The sequence below is a fragment of the Scardinius erythrophthalmus genome (assembly GCF_964197995.2).
Source record: "Scardinius erythrophthalmus genome assembly, chromosome: 17".
NCBI lineage: Eukaryota > Metazoa > Chordata > Actinopteri > Cypriniformes > Leuciscidae > Scardinius > Scardinius erythrophthalmus.
In genome coordinates this window covers 21859069-21876816 of record NC_138237.1, presented here as the reverse complement: position 1 = coordinate 21876816, position 17748 = coordinate 21859069, and the positions used below count along the sequence as shown (strand labels likewise).

Below are 17748 nucleotides of genomic sequence, written 5' to 3'. Positions count from 1 at the left end.
TTTGCTGTAGATCATTAAACCGTTACCCTGCCTCAGAAGTCTGTCCGAAATCAGTTTCTTGAGGTACCTTTGTACACAAAACCTGCCAACAAAGTCATCGAGGCAACAAGTCAGCTCCCAATAAGTTTTACGGACACAGCCCTTGCGGTTGCATAGATTTAGAATGACCAGAATCCTGAAACATCAGTTTTTGCTGAATAAGGCTGACATAGACGTAAATTGAAGTTATTCACAGTTAATGTGATGAACTCCACTTGCATTAACTTGAGGAGAACTGACATCACACATTCATTCTAGCCACAGACATTTTTGCACAGAATGTTGTAAAATGAAGCAACAGACGTCTGCGATAATCCAGTGGCCCCCGTTCTGCAGTGTGAATGGAAAGCCAGGACCCGTTTATCTCCAAATCGCTCCAGTGAAGAGCAACACCAGCTGCCAGAGCAAATAACTCAGCGTAGACCTTCGCTTGAAACACACTGTGACAGATCAAGCCAGTTTCTTGCGTTCCCCTGCCAGTTTGTGAGATGACCTCAAGGTTGAAGGTGCAATGGGGGGATTTAGCATTCCTCACGCAATCGTGGCGGTGTACTCAAGCTCTAGACATTGCTGGTTACCCATTACAGTACTGCGCGTCAAATAGATTGTTTATTGGCAGTGCATAGCATAACTGACCCCTGATTTCAAACATTGCTTGTATGCATGCAGTGTGTGAGAGATCGCTCACACGTGGGTAAATACTAAAGTGCATGAATGGGTCAATGAGTGTGTGTTTACATAACACTTATTCTCATTCTTAGCAAACTGGTGAGATAAATAACAGAACCAAGCAGTTTATTTGTAATTTATTACACAGTTTTGTTGTTCTTTAACAACAATAATTGAAAAAAGGCCTTGTATTTGGGATGAGCACAGCTGATAAGAGACTTTTAAGTGCATGATTTATGTGACTTTTACACATTACACAATCCAAAAAGTGTTAGAAGTGAAGATTCACATACATATGAGCACTGCTTACTGCCTCACTTTAAAAGCAACCGTAACCCCCTACACCAGCCATTTTACACACATTACTGACAATCTTGTCATTTTAAGCATGCTTCTAATCCTTTAAGAACTAACAGCCAAATGCAACAGTGTTTGAGATTGGATTTAATTGGATTTTTTTTCCTTCCAAGTATGCAGTGTTTGAACAGTTTAGATGGGGGAAAAAAAACATCTATTGAATTTCAAAACCCAAATATAACATCAAGAACCTTCTTGGATGTGATTTTTCCTCATCTCATTCTGAATATGCAATTCAGAGCGTTTCCCAAAAGCATCTTAAGCCTATACAGTGTTGTGGGTAACATTACAAGTAAATGTACAAGTAAAGTAACGTACTACTTTTACATTTACAACAAAATATCTTTACTTTGAGTTCCCTTTTCAAATAAGTAAGTACAGAGGTGTTGTGTGCGCTGTCTGAACATGATGGTCATTGTAGTTCTAATCTAATTGTGAGAAAGCATTTACTCAACTCACTTGCACAAAAACAGATTTAGTATACCTCGAAATTAATAAAAACTGTCGAATGCAAACTCAGAATATTATGCAAACCTGCAATAATTAACATGTTAAAGAATACAAATATACTTTATGTATTTAATTTCACTTTATTAAGCAATGTCTTTGGGGCTGAACTTTCATTTAAATAAACATCACATTTGTGTTTCAAAATAACTTTTTTTGTTGTTATAAAAAAAAATGAGAAAAAGTAACGCAAAAGTAATGTAATGCATTACTTTCCAAAAAAGTAACTAACACAACTAGTTACTTTTTAGGGAGTAACACAATACTGTAATGCATTACTTTTAAAAGTAACTTTCCCCAACACTGAGCCTATGTAGATTATAGACCCTGTTTACACCTGGAATTAAGATGCATTTGGGTCGATCGGATCGCAAGTGGACAACGCTAAATACAGGTGTAAAAGGGGTCTAAAATGTTTTGAGCTTGTCCACTTTAGACCACTTCCAGAGGTAGTCGAAAACGCATTCGACTGGATTGCTTACGTAGTGTAAACGCTCATGTGGTCAAATGTGTTCAGACAATAGCAAAGACCGCCTACTCTCCATCTACTGACCTAAAGCATAAACATTATGGGAAGTGCGCTAGCCAGACAGGATTTAAACTTTGTTGGCTGGAGACCCACGTTTGGTTTGAAGATGAAAAATATACCAAGCACAATGTTCTCTCACCATTCCTGATTTCTAACACGCACTCACAGAGCATAAATGAAAGCGGCTGTACTCCGTTTTCTGTCGTCGTCGGGCGTGTTCGTCGAGTTTTTGTCCATTAGACTGAAAAATCAGGATGAAGTGCTTGAAAGTGGACAAAAGAGATGGGATTAAAACACCAGGTGTAAACAGGTATATGTCAGCCTCGTCTACTTGTTATCCGATCAAATAAAACACATCTTAATACCAGGAGTAAACACAGCCATATAGACCATGTATGCCAATGGTTTCTACGATCTACGATGCTTTTGGGAAATACAGCCCTGGTTTTTGCTGAATAATGCTGATATAGATGTTACCTGTTGAATATTGAGTTTGTTGAAGTTATTGATTGTTTGTGAAGTGAATGAGGCAGAACATTTAAGATTGAAGATTGACAGACTGCGTTCGGGTTGCCATAGGAAGAAAGAGCAAGATTCATGAAGAGGGAGCATCTAGCGTTGCTCGATCATACAGGTTGTTCTTGGTTTAATTTGGGTCATCAGGTGCAGCAAGCTTCTCCAGACTGGGCTCTACACCCCAGATCTCACGGGCGTACTGGGAGATGGTGCGGTCGCTGGAGAACTTGCCTGAACCGGCGATGTTGAGGATGACTTTCTTGGTCCATTCCTTAGGTTTCTGTCAACAGGAGGATATTTATAAATGATCAAGGTTCATAATTTCTCAATTTGTTTGACAATGTAACAACCAAAAAAGTTTGCACACTTACCTTATACAATGCACTGACTTTATCTTGGCATTTAATGTAGTCTTCATAGTCAGCAAACACCTTGAACCTGTGCGGCAAAAAGAAACATGATTCATATACAAATGTAGTTAAAATATGTTCTACAGCAGCATATTATTTATATTAAAAGGTGTCTATTTCTTTAAAGACCCAGATATAAGATTTTTTGAATGGACTTTAAATAAACTCTCTGTGAGATGAGCAGCAAATGATGTGTAAGGTTCAGTAGTTCCTTTAGTTATAAGTTATAATTATCTCCCCATACTGTATATATTGTGTATAGTTGTTAAAACGAAGGAAAATACAAATCATTTGGAAAATGAAAGAATTTTGTTTCCAGGATGGATGGCTGCACAATTTTCAATTACAGTAAAAAATAATGCCTATCTTGGGAGTTGTATGTTTTCCTTGTACAACAGGGAAAAAATTATGTCTTTGACTGACTATCTGTGTTTGTGGTAATGTGTACGTGAATGTCTCTTGTTCCTATTTGTCTACCTATCATTGTGCATCAGCATGTTGACGATATCCTTGAAGAGGTCTGGCTGTTTTGGGCTGAAGAACCCTCCAGAGATCTGGTCCATGGCTTGCTTCAGCTCTGGAATACGATTGTAGAACTCGGATGCGTTGTATCTGCCAGATGGAAGGAGGTCATGTCACATACAGTACATACATACACTGTGTGAGTGCTTATTATTATATTTTTGTTTAATATTTTATTTAGTATTAAAAATAGTATTTTTTCCAAAACCCTTTAGCATCCATGGCTTCGACATCCTCCACTCTCATGCCGAAAATAAAGAAATTGTCATCTCCTGCTTCCTCTGCCATCTCCACATTGGCTCCATCCATGGTGCCGATGGTCAGAGCTCCATTCAGCATGAACTTCATGTTGCCTGTTCCAGAAGCTTCTGTGCCGGCTGTGGAGATCTGCTCGGACAGGTCAGATGCTGGGATCACTGACAAAAACAAGGATGGACAAGTTCATGAACACATGACTCACACTTTCAGGTGAATATAAGGCAGTATAAGTGGCGCTGGATTGAGTTTTAAAGTGAGGAACCGAAGATGGGCAGGTAGAGTTACAATGCTGCAATGTTTTAACCAGCCTGTTATTTTAATTTTTTTATTAATTAATCACATTTAGTATTAACTTAAATTATATTATTAAAATATCAAGGTATGATTAAAAATAAAATAAAATAACTTAAACATTTGAAATTCTCAATTGCATTGATTGTGTATGTGTTTTATAAATGTAAAAGTGTGTCATGAAATGTTATTTGTGAGGTTTTTGTCTTTGTCCGTGGACAAATGCACATTTAAATTATATTAAAGCTCCATCTTTACACCTTCCAGCGCCCCTGGATAATATCAAGACACTTCAAACGTTGTAATTTGGCACCTTTCTCAGCAAGGGTAACTCTGTAGTTCTCCAGAAAAATGACTTTGAGGCGGTCGCCCACCACCGGGTCATTGTTTACCACCTCACCAATAGCTGTGATGAGACGAATAATCATTTTAGCTGTGTGGTAGCCAGGAGCAGCCTGGGAAAGATTGAGCAGAACATTATAACACATACAACAATTTAGATATGACAAAAGAATTAAACAAACATCTTCATGCAAATCTGGCTGCATTGGAGTCACTTGATATGGTAAGATTACCTTTCCTCCAATCATAATTGTTCTTGGGGTCCACTGCTTGTTAGGCTCTTTCCTGATACCTGCAAAAATAGAAATAACTCATATATTTTATATCTCCTCAAAGAAAACACCCCTGACTGATAGTGATAGTGATAAAAGGACAAATATGTTTTCATTAATTAATTTATGCTTATTTTCTCTTACAAAAATGTCAAAAACTTATCCTCAGAGAAGACAACCCTGACTAAAAGCAATAGTAAAAAAGGGGGAGATGTTTAATTTATTTTATTTTATAATATAAAATATAATTTTTATATATGTTTATTTTCTCTTCCAAAAATACACCGGACTGATAGTGATAATGAGAAGGGGACATGAAGGAGTTAAAGGGATAGTTCACCCAAAAATGAAAATTCTGTCATTATTTACTCCCCCTCAAGTTGTTCCAAACCTGTATACATTTCTTTGTTCTGCAAAGGAAGATATTTGGGAGAATGTTTGTAACCAAGCAGATTTCGGATACAAACATTCTCCCAAATATCTTCCTTTGCAGAACAAAGAAATGTATACAGGTTTGGACCAACTTGAGGGGAGTAAATGACAGGATGTTTTTTTAATTTTTGGGTGAACTCTCCCTTTAAAGTGCAGAAGCCACTCACGGTTGTAGAAAGTGATAATGTGTAGACAGTTGAGCAGCTGCCTCTTATACTCATGGATTCTCTTCACCTGAAGGTCAAACATTGAGTTGGGGTTGATTTTTACTTTGTAGTGCTCTTCCAGGTGCACAGCGAACTTCATCTTGTTCTCCTGGTAGAGGTGTGAACATCAAGAAAAAAATCCATTTTAAATTCCAAAACCCACTGGGTAGTTGATATGGTCCACATTTTCATAACTTCTAACCTGTTTAACTTTGGCGATATCTCGAATGAAAGCCTCATCGTTGACAAAATTACGAAGCTTTTGCAGCTGATCCAGATCGCGAATGAAGTCCTCTCCGATTCTCTAAGATTTGAGCAGGCCAAAGAAAGTCAGAGCAGGAATATGACTATCACACCATGACATTATACATTATATAAAAGTGCAATTAGTACAGACACAGTTATGAAGCTCACCAACCTCTGCAATGACCTCAGCCAGACCAGGGTTGCACATCACCAACCAACGGCGAGGGGTGATACCATTGGTTTTGTTCTGGAACTTTTTTGGATCCATCTCAAAGAAGTCTTTGAATCTATTTAGTAAAGGAATAGGGTCATTATTTACTCACCCTCATGTCATTAGAAACTAGCAGAAATTTAAGTCAATTATTCACTGAGAACTACTGTGACCGGGTGATTTGTAAAAACATTTCATTAACAAATCATTCAGTCTGTTTAGTGAACCGTATAAACTGCACAATCTCAAAACAACAATTTGTTCACTGATTCAATTCGCAAGTTCAGTTCACTGACTTAATGATCCAATGACTTAAATGTTAGACTATTGAGGAACAGAAAGCTGTCATATGACATATCGTGTGAATTGTCATTTATACAATTTCTTTAATACCGCAAGTTAGTTAAGATTGTATGTAAAGATCTGTGATTAACGTGGTTTGTCTGTATGTGTGTTTGAATACATACATGGTAGCTTTGAGGATGTCGGAGTGGATACGTGCCACACCGTTGACTGCATGAGAGCCAACAATGCACAAATGAGCCATGTTGACTCTCTTCTGTCCATCCTCCTCAATGAGAGACATGCGGCGCATACGGTCCACATCACCGGGGTAAATAGAGGACACGCGCTATAACAACAAACAGACTGTTCTGTATACAACACGCTCACAAAACACGCTTTTTGATGTTACGGTATCTATCAGCAGGAAAGAAATACTTTTATTAACCAAGGATGCTTTAAATGTTACAAAATATTGTCAAAAATGCTGTTCTTTTGAACTTTCTATTCATCAAATAATTGTGGAAAACTAGTGCTGTCAAATCGGTGAATCGTGATTAATCGCATCTAACATAAAAGTTTGTGTTTATATAATATATGTAAGTGACATATATATATAAATATGTATATATGCTTTTGTACATAATATGTATATATTTATACACGCAAACACACATGTACTGTATATACACATTTATTATATTAACACAAACGTTTATGTTAGATACGATTAATCGCGATTAATCAATTTGACAGCACTAGTTTTTCTTGAGCAGCAAATCAGCATATTAGAATGATTTCTGAAGGATCATGTGACACTGTGATGATGCTGAAAATTCAGCTTTGCCATCACAGGAATAAGTTACATTTTAAAATATATTGAAATTTATTAAATTGTAACAATATTTCACAATAATAGTTTTAACTGTATTTTAGATCAAGTACAGATCAAAGCATTAAAAGATTTGCTTAAAAATCTTGCAGACCCAAAACTTTTGAACAGCCAAATCTTGGCTCTCTGATGTAGTGTAAAAGTGTGTTATAGACAGTTTTGTGTTGTGTTGAAGCTGGACCTCCATGTGGCGGCGGTTGATTTCGTAGATGATCTCAAGGTGCCGGGGCAGCAGGGACTGGAAGAGGTCAATGGGCCAGCGTTCCAGAGCCTCAGGCAGCACAGTGTGGTTGGTGTAGGCACAGGTCCTAACGCAGATGTCCCATGCCTGCAGAGAGTGAGGGAGTTTACACAGTTTGGCTTACAACTTATCCAGTAGACTTCATTTATATCAAGAGTGACTTTTTTGGATTTTAAAACACTTGTATTTAATGTTAACTATAAATAAGGAACAAAACAAATATCATTTTAAAAGTAATATAGTGAATGTAATGATGGTATTGTTCACTGTTCAGTATCATTTTTGAGATCTGAGCTTGTCTGTACTCTGTCGCCCTCTAGAGTTATGAGTCTGTGGCCTTTTAGTACTGTATGAAACTTGAAGGAATAAAAAAAAAAAACTTCACAAATCTCAAACCTTCTCCCAAGCTAGTTTTTCCTCATCAACCAATACTCTCATCAGCTCAGGGATGGCTAAGGCAGGGTGAGTGTCGTTTAGCTGAATGGCCACCTGAAAGCAGTCAAACAAAAGAAGATCAAGAAAAGCAGAGCTGTGACACCCACACCTTTCACTGCTTGACAAGAAACGTCAAGACACACATCTTTCAATGAGTCTTCAGAAGATCTTCATATATGTATAAGATAGGTGAACGGAGCTGACCTTGTCAGGCAGATTGTTGAAGTCTGTGCGCACAATATCCCTGGAGCCGAACTTGGAAACCTTGAAGCGGCGGATGATGTCTTGGAGAGTCGCAGCCACTACAAAGTACTCCTGCTTCAATCTGAGCTCCTTACCCTCAAAAAACTACAAGACAGGGACCGAAAACTTCAGGCAGGTGCTTAAAGACCACTTGTGTCAAAACTATGGCTGTCCTTAATGGAATAGTTGACCCAGAGATTGAATGGTATTATGATGCTTTTGAGGCCCTTTTTAAAGTTTGAAAGCCTCAGTCTTCATACATTGTAAAAGCAAACAGTATCTTCCTCAAAATTTAAATATTGACTAAATGTTAATTTTTGGGTGAACTTTTCCTTTAAATTAAGGACCTATTGTGTGTTTACTGACGTTGTCATTGGGGTAGAGCACACGAGAGATGTTCTCAGCCAGGTTCCTGTCCAGCACAGCCTGAATGTAGCCACCAACATTAACTGAGGATGGAAGGAGAACATGTAAGACAGAGTCCAGATTGGATGGTTTAAGGCAGGGGTATCCAAACCTGCTCCTGGAGGGCCACTGTCCTGCAAAGTTTAGCTCCAACTTGCCTCAACACACCTGCCTGGAAGTCTCTAGTATGCCTAGTAAGAACTAGATTAGCTGGTTTAGGTGTGTCTATTTGGTATGTATATATATAGCACCACATTTATTTATATAGAATTTTGTACAATTGATTTCTTTAAATCAAACATCTTTACAGTATTAAACATGAAAAAAATGTCAGTGTCGCTTTAAATTAGATTAATTATCATTTAACAAATCTACGGCCTATTAGCTAATCTTCAACATATTTGCTCTTAAACATTTGTTTTGTACTTATCTATTTTTAGAGTTTACACAGAAAAAAATGCTGTTTTATAAGAGAAGTCACAAACAACTGTGTGACAGGTAGGATTCAGTTTACATTCATTTATATGGTATCCACAAACAGTGACTGACTGACAGTGACGCAACTCTGAACGAAACTAAATGACGTCAAGGTTGTAATGTGATCGGTTATTAAGGCACACGTGATCCAAGTTAGCAGTACCGCTTTCTCCAATGGTAGAGCCACGTATCTCCCAATAATAAGACCATCTCTGCTATTACATCATCGCCACGAACCAGTGGTAGTTTTAAAGGTGTTTACCGGCCAGATAGAACTTTTGTGGGAAACTCCCAAAAATGAGCTCCAAACTAAGTAGCTTTTAGCCTGATTTTGTTGGAAATGACCTCACATCTCTTCGTTCTTCAATTATGCTTGAAGTATATTGGGCCTTAGTATGCTGGTTAGTATGGTCTAGGCTGGTGTTTTCAGCATGTATGAAAACTGTCACTGGCACTCACAGTCTTTCAGGTTGAAATCGCATGGGGCTTTAGCAGACCACAGCCTCATGGTGTTTACGATGTTGTTTCTGTATCCGGGTACAGGGGTGTCGTAGGGCAAAGCCAAGACAACCTGGGTAAACAATATAAAAGGGGTTTATAAATATAGTATTAACACACACAAATGTAGAGCTTTATGAATGGTGATGCCATACCTGAGTATCAACCCATTTCACTCCATCTGGGTGATGCTCTGTCCTACCATAAAAGTGCACTGGACGCATATATTCTGGACGGGCTTTCTCCCATGGGTTACCGTAGCGGAGCCAGTCGTCTGCCTCTTCAACCTGTCGATCATTGATATTATACGGATTAAACGGATGCAGAGTAAACATGTTTAATTAAGTAATATTTATGCATGTTTACAAATGGAAAAAAATGTGAATGTGAAAAGGTGGTTGCTAGGCAGTTGTTTAGAAATAGCAAGCACCATTAATTCATTGGGGTTTGCTTTTCTTTTCTTTTTGTTTTTCAAATCAAGTCAAACTATTAAAGGTCATTTAAACTACCTGCCAGCCATTGCTGATTTTCTGGTTGAAGATACCAAATTCGTAGCGAATTCCGTAACCGTAGGCAGCCAGGCCAAGAGAGGCCATAGAGTCCAGAAAGCAAGCTAACAGAAAGAGAGAGAGACCAAGGGCGACTTTTCAGAAACAGATTTATCATGCTTGAGAAAGGTTCTGTAGCTTTGAAAGTTTCAAAATCAGGCTGTTCCACTATTCTCTGACTTTCTTGTGCAAAGTTGAAAAAATCCATATACTTAGAATGATGGTTTCTCTTTCAAACCTAAGGTCAGATTACTCACCAGCAAGACGGCCAAGGCCTCCATTTCCCAGTCCAGCATCTTCCTCCATCTCCTGCAGCTCTTCCATGTCCAGACCCAGCTGTGGAACAAGGTGTGTAATCATTAATTGGTTTCAAAACAATAATCTAAAGCAATACACTGGCTTCGTAGTGTTGTCTTACCTGATATGTGGCTTCATCACAAGCGTTCTCCAGGGCCAGGTTCACCATAGTGTTCTGCAAGGTACGGCCCATGTAGAACTCCAGGGAAAGGTAATATACACGCTAACAGACACAAGAAGGATAAGACAGAGTTAAGGCCCGTTCACACCAAGCACGATAACTATAAAGATAACGATAAAGATAACTATATATGCGTCCACACCAACGACCGACAACGGTCGCCCGGATGATCCAGATCCATTTTAAATGCGCGAGACCTTTAAATTAGAGTGGATTCTGATTGGCTGTCAGTGTTTTATCGTTCGACAGCTGAAAAAAAATCGTTCTGAAAGTGATCCCAACGATATCATTCCTCATATCTTTATCGTTATAGTTGTGGTGTGAACTCTGTTATTCTTTAATATGGAGAACGATTTTTAGAATTATATCTTTATCGTTATCTTTATAGTTATCGTCCTTGGTGTGAACGGGCCTTTAGTCAGGAGTCATTCGTTGTTTGTGTTTATCATTAGGGGTTAAAGCGCGTAGTGGTGAAACCCTATTGTAATTGTTAGAGTTTCCAAGGATCAGCTAAAAGTGATCAGGCAAACCAAACCGCAAATCCAAACCCGTCTACAACATCATCGAAGCTCGCCCCAAGTGGCCTGATGGTGGTGCTATAGCAAGCAAAAGTATGGAATGGCTCATAACTCCTAAACTGTTTGTCGCAGGCTCAAGTGTCTTATATCATTGGAATCCGTGGCTCAAGGCATATTTGAAAAAACCTACCTTTGCTTACTAGTCCTAGTTTTTTTGCCCGATCAGAATCACACCAGTGCAGAATAATTCTCTGGAGTCTGATTGTCAATAATAATTATTGAAAAAAAAGGTCAAAATTTCAATTCACGCCAAAATGTTCGAAGTGGGCATGACCACTTTTACAAAAACGGCTATCCCTGTTGAATGGAATGAGATAATTTCACCAAACTTGGTACACCTATGTATTGGGCTCAGACTGTGGTAGCATGAAAAAGGATGCAGTGACTGGCCACTTAGTGGCACTATAAAATGAAAAAATAACAACAACATGAAAATGGTTATGTCTACGCCACAGTCAGTCCGATGGACTTGAAAACTGGTATGCGGTGTCTTCGTCCAAGGTGCCACAGATTGTCTATGAGGACATTCACGCATCTCAAAAAACATGGATGCCGTCGGCCAATGAATTTCGAGCAGCATACCAATACATTTCTGATAAGAAACGCAATAATTTGTTACATTTTGCATGGCACCTAACTTTTTCTGCAGCAGTTTATTTCTGCTACTAAAGAAGTCGCCATCTACAGGGCATTGAAGGTACTATTTCTTGTGCCCTTACTCACCCCAAACTTGTCAACAAGGCTACTTTATGTGAAGTGCATTGGCAGGTAGTTGCTGAATCGTGTCTCATATATGAGAACAAGCAGCCGGTGAGACAGCTCAAACATGCAATTTAGGCTGGGAATAGGCTTAAGCCTCGTCTGTGAAACCGGCAGTATGACATTTAAGAGTGACTTGTAATGGAGTCATTTTTGCTCTAAGGTATCAGTACTGTTACTCAGCCATGGTTTCCAGGTACTCTTTACAACTCTGACATGAACTTTGAGCAAATTTTTTAAGCATTTATTAATCTTTAATGTTAGTAAAAATATAAAGGTTTACTTTTTGTTCATGTAGTACATTTAACTTATGCATACATTTTTTTATTTAAAAAATGTTGAAATTAACATCAAGAAATATTAATAAATGATGTAGAAGTATTCTTCATTGTTAGTTCATGTTAACTAGTGAGGTTAAATGAAACCTTACTGTAGTGTTAATATTTCTTCATATAAATATATATATAAGGAACATGACATTGCTTCCGTAATGGTTATGTAATTTCAATATATTGATTTGGGGTTACCAAGTTAAGCTCTCCATGGACCATCCTCTGCCTGGGCACTATTTTTAGACTTTATTAAGGACTATTTTAAAACTTTCTGGAAGAGGGATGATTTAACGCATGGCAATCCGATACCATCCCTGTTGTAGCCTTTGACATTTTAGGCCTTCCTTTGGTGTTGGGTATGAAAAGCAAGAGAGAGAAAGAGACAGTGGAGGTGAGTGTGGGTGTGTGGTGGCATGACGGGCTGAAACAGACTAGTCAGAGATTGGGGAAGGTCAATGGTGTTATATAACAGTGGCATTTTGACTCCAGCAAAAATAACCAGCAGTGAGGTCAGCAGAAAAGGTTACAGAGTATGTAATATTATTCTGTAAAGCAGCTAATGAAGAAGTTCTGAGTGCAGACCAGCGTGTTGTGCAAGTTTTTAATGGTGTTAAAAACTATGAAACAGATGGCAATGTCCAGGTAAACCACAAACTTCTGCCCACACCAGCAGTTTCTTAGCATCCAAAAGCTTTGAACTCAAGAAACTGGTTTCTTAGACAAGGTTTCTCACATCACTTCCACAATCACATTTTCACGGAAACAGTCATGACTCATGAGCCTCATTGGAGCTCTAATGTTTGAGGAGCAGGAGCAGAATAGAACTCTCTAAAGAAGTCCATGTCATTTTTTATTTATGGTATTTCCTGTAAAAAGTTTGTATAGTCTTTATAACTCTGATTTATTATGAGGCTGAATTACACACCTCTTCCCATATAGGTTTCTACAGTGACCTTTCTTTTAGGGAGCAACTTTTGACCTTTATATCCTAGACACCAATTCCATCCAGGGATTTCGAGCTAGACTGGAGAGGAAAAGGTCAGGGATGCTGAGCTGTGGTTTCATCTCCTGTCATCCGATTCAGATTTTGATGCCTTGAGTACTGACACATTCTTGTTTTACTTTTACCGCTGCTTGATCTTTTTAATATTTACAAAAGGTCCCTCTAGTAACATTTCAATGAAATATAATAAGCTGTAAATCAGATCAAATATTATATAAATATACGTTTAATATAAATCAAGATGCTTTATGCATGCACATGACAGGATGCATTAATCTGGAGATGCAATTTTTGTGCTAGTAATGTACAGATCATGCTATTGATCAGCATTCATTTTCCCTAAATTGAGGTCTGCAGGTTAATGCCAGTCAAAGTCATTGCAGAAATTACATTAGACTACCAAAGATGAGTTACATTTGCACTTTGTTTTTAATCTAGTGAATCCTGATTATATTTAGCAGAGGGTGCTGCTGATCCTGAAGAGGGGTCAGAAAAGGTCAACAATGCTGTGGTCAAGCAGGGCATCGCCCCTGCACAGATACCATGTTATTAGAGATGCATTGACGGGTGTAGTTATTAATTGCTTACAAGTCTTTGGTTTTGGTGCAGTAGTGTCATGCATGGACTTGCTTTTGCTTTGGTAGCCTACACTCTCGACATGCATGCACTTACTTTGGGGTCTTTCTCGTAATAATGCTGCTGTGTTCTGATCCATCTGCCTACCAAGTGGTCTCTGACTGTGTGCGCGAGCGCAAAGTAATAATCCCGTTTGGTGGATACGTTTCTATCCTTTACCAGCGTGAAATGCAAATGACGATTAAAGTTTTTCTTTAAGTCCGACACATTCTCCACACCGGCGAGCCCCCTCACAGAAATCTGCTTCTTCTTGTCGTGGTCTGACAGTGGTTTGGACATGGTGACAGCAGTCTCGTCTTCGGATCAGGTAAAAGTGTAAAACACCAGACCGCACGCAACAGCACCCATGCCTCGTTGACGGCTCTCTTTATTTAAAGTCTCCCTCATGAATATTAATTAGTGGGCGGGGTCGGTGCGTAGCCATCATCGAATGACGTTTTCAATATAAGTTTACGCTTTTTGAACAAGAAGAGACGGTGTTTTCTTTTTAACGCAGCTGTTAAGTACTATCTACAATGGAAGTGTAAATTAGCCTATTGATAAATACCAGAATTTTGAGTTGAACAACAGCAACTCGTACAATAGCTTGAGTGTGCAGAACTCATGGAGCCCAAGACATTAATAGCTGCAATGACCCAGCTCAAAGGCCATGATATTTAAACGGCATGCGGCTCACATAGTTCGATATAACAGCTGAGCACCACAGCATCTGGAGGATACAACACCACACATGAATTCTTAATCTAAAACACAAAATAAACAAACAATCAGTTATTAATAGATATCTTCCTAATTTACATTGCACTGAATATAATCTAAATACATTACACTTACATTTAAGATAAATATAAGGCAGTACAAGCAGTGAAAGTTTTTTTTTTTTTTTTTTTTTTAGTGCAAATATTCTTAAATCATACTACGTCCAATTTTATTCCTAAGTAAACAGCACTAATTTCTTCTTATTCCATCAGGTTTAGGTTTTAACTTTGAAAAATTGTTTAAAAAAATAAAAAAGTTAACAAATGAGACATTAAGCATATGTTATTTGTTTGTTTGTTATTCAATTTCAATAAAGCACTTTTTTTTTTTTTACATTTTGGTCAATACAAACTTCAGTAGAGTGAGAAATTAAAGTATATGATGTGGCCACTGAGGGGAGCCAACACAACTTGTTAAAGTTGATCACACCATCAGAACTGGATAGTGCATGTGTGAGATAGTTTGTGTCCATGCTTTATTATCACAGTCCTGTAATGCTCAGACTTAAACAAAGTCACAGTTATCCTTAATAATTCATAAAAAGTTACATTTACTTGAGAAGCCAAATTTCATAAGCTATAATTATATATTTTTAAGATAATATATTTATATATTTCTTGTTTAAAAAAATATATATATATATATATATATATATATATATATATATATATATATATATATATATATATATATATATATATATATATATATATATATATATATATATATATATCATTACAATTTAAAATAATGGTTTTCTATTTTAATATAGCCTACTTTAAAATATAATTTATTCCTGTGATGCAAAGCTGAATTTTCAGCATCATTACTCCAGTCTTCAGTGTCACATGATCCTTCAGAAATCATTCTAATTTGCTGATTTGATACTCAGTTATTACCAATAATTTAATATTTATAACCTGTGATACCTTTTTTTAGGATTCATTGATGAATAAAAAGTTTTTAATAAAAGAACAGTATTTATTCAAAATAGAAATCATTTCTAACAAAATAAATCTTTACAATCACCTTTTATCAATTTAACACATCCTTGCTGAAAAAAAAAGTATTAATTTCTTTAAAAAAAAAAAAGAAATAAAAAAATGATTGACCCCAAAGTTTTGAATGGTAGGGTATATTGTTACAAACGATTTCTATTTTAAATAAATGCTGTTCTTTATTTAACTTCTTATTCATCAAAGAATCCAACATTGATAATAACTGAATATTAAATCAGCAAATTAGAGTGATTTCTGAAGGATCATGTGACACTGAATACTGGACTAATGGCTGATGAAAATTCAGCTTTGCATCACAGAAATAAACTATATTTTAAAGTATATTAAAATAGAAAACCATTATTTTAAATTGTATTAATATTTCACAATATTACTGTTTTTTCTGTATTTTTGGTCAAATAAATGCCGGCTTGATGAGCTTAAAAAAAATAGTAATGTTTCCAAACTTTTGACCGGAACTGTGTATATATATATATACAGTGAGGAAAATAAGTATTTGAACACCCTGCTATTTTGCAAGTTCTCCCACTTGGAAATCATGGAGGGGTCTGAAATTGTCATCGTAGGTGCATGTCCACTGTGAGAGACATAATCTAAAAAACAAAATCCTGAAATCACAATATATGATTTTTTTAACTATTTATTTGTATGATACAGCTGCAAATACGTATTTGAACACCTGTCTATCAGCTAGAATTCTGACCCTCAAAGACCTGTTAGTCTGCCTTTAAAATGTCCACTTCCACTCCATTTATTATCCTAAATTAGATGCACCTGTTTGAGGTCGTGAGCTGCATAAAGACACCTGTCCACCCCATACAATCAGTAAGAATCCAACTACTAACATGGCCAAGACCAAAGAGCTGTCCAAAGACACTAGAGACAAAATTGTACACCTCCAAAAGGCTGGAAAGGGCTACGGGGAAATTGCCAAGCAGCTTGGTGAAAAAAGGTCCACTGTTGGAGCAATCATTAGAAAATGGAAGAAGCTAAACATGACTGTCAATCTCCCTCGGACTGGGGCTCCATGCAAGATCTCACCTCGTGGGGTCTCAATGATCCTAAGAAAGGTGAGAAATCAGCCCAGAACTACACGGGAGGAGCTGGTCAATGACCTGAAAAGAGCTGGGACCACCGTTTCCAAGGTTACTGTTGGTAATACACTAAGACGTCATGGTTTGAAATCATGCATGGCACGGAAGGTTCCCCTGCTTAAACCAGCACATGTCAAGGCCCGTCTTAAGTTTGCCAATGACCATTTGGATGATCCAGAGGAGTCATGGGAGAAAGTCATGAGGTCAGATGAGACCAAAATAGAACTTTTTGGTCATAATTCCACTAAACGTGTTTGGAGGAAGAAGAATGATGAGTACCATCCCAAGAACACCATCCCTACTGTGAAGCATGGGGTGGTAGCATCATGCTTTGGGGGTGTTTTTCTGCACATGGGACAGGGCGACTGCACTGTATTAAGGAGAGGATGACCGGGGCCATGTATTGCGAGATTTTGGGGAACAACCTCCTTCCCTCAGTTAGAGCATTGAAGATGGGTCGAGGCTGGGTCTTCCAACATGACAATGACCCAAAGCACACAGCCAGGGCAACCAAGGAGTGGCTCTGTAAGAAGCATATCAAGGTTCTGGCGTGGCCTAGCCAGTCTCCAGACCTAAACCCAATAGAGAATCTTTGGAGGGAGCTCAAACTCCGTGTTTCTCAGCGACAGCCCAGAAACCTGACTGATCTAGAGAAGATCTGTGTGGAGGAGTGGGCCAAAATCCCTCCTGCAGTGTGTGCAAACCTGGTGAAAAACTACAGGAAACGTTTGACCTCTGTAATTGCAAACAAAGGCTACTGTACCAAATATTAACATTGATTTTCTCAGGTGTTCAAATACTTATTTGCAGCTGTATCATTCAAATAAATAGTTAAAAAATCATACATTGTGATTTATGGATTTTTTATTTATTTATTATGTCTCTCACAGTGGACATGCACCTACGATGACAATTTCAGACCCCTCCATGATTTCTAAGTGGGAGAACTTGCAAAATAGCAGGGTGTTCAAATACTTATTTTCCTCACTATATATATATATATATATGTGAGCATGAGCAGTAATTGTTACAGTATTTATTAATCTATGTTAATGTTTTTTTTGTTCATATTAGTTCACAGTGCATTAACTAATGTTAACAAATTCAACCTTTGATTTTAATAATTAGTAAATGTTAAAATGAACATGATCTAAGACTCGAATTAATGCTGCAAGAAGTATTGTCCATTCATTGTTTATGTTAACTAAATTTGTTAATTAATATTAACTAATGAAACCTTATTGAAAAGTGATACCCATTTT

General features: G+C 37.5%; 1 protein-coding gene across 1 annotated transcript; it reads right to left on the bottom strand.

Moving 5' to 3' along the window:
* Positions 1-829: 829 nt before the first annotated feature.
* On the bottom strand, positions 830-13968 carry pygma (phosphorylase, glycogen, muscle A). Its single transcript, XM_081391632.1, has 20 exons — positions 13651-13968; positions 10247-10348; positions 10086-10164; positions 9790-9893; positions 9436-9567; positions 9242-9353; positions 8267-8349; positions 7862-8005; positions 7619-7711; positions 7163-7309; positions 6275-6438; positions 5769-5883; positions 5553-5654; positions 5312-5459; positions 4674-4732; positions 4412-4553; positions 3758-3965; positions 3505-3639; positions 2989-3055; positions 830-2897 (listed from the first exon to the last, which is right to left on the bottom strand). Exons 1-20 carry the CDS (start codon positions 13891-13893, stop codon positions 2748-2750), a joined length of 2529 nt encoding a protein of 842 aa, XP_081247758.1. The 5' UTR covers positions 13894-13968; the 3' UTR covers positions 830-2747.
* Between the last annotated feature and the right edge of the window lie 3780 nt (positions 13969-17748).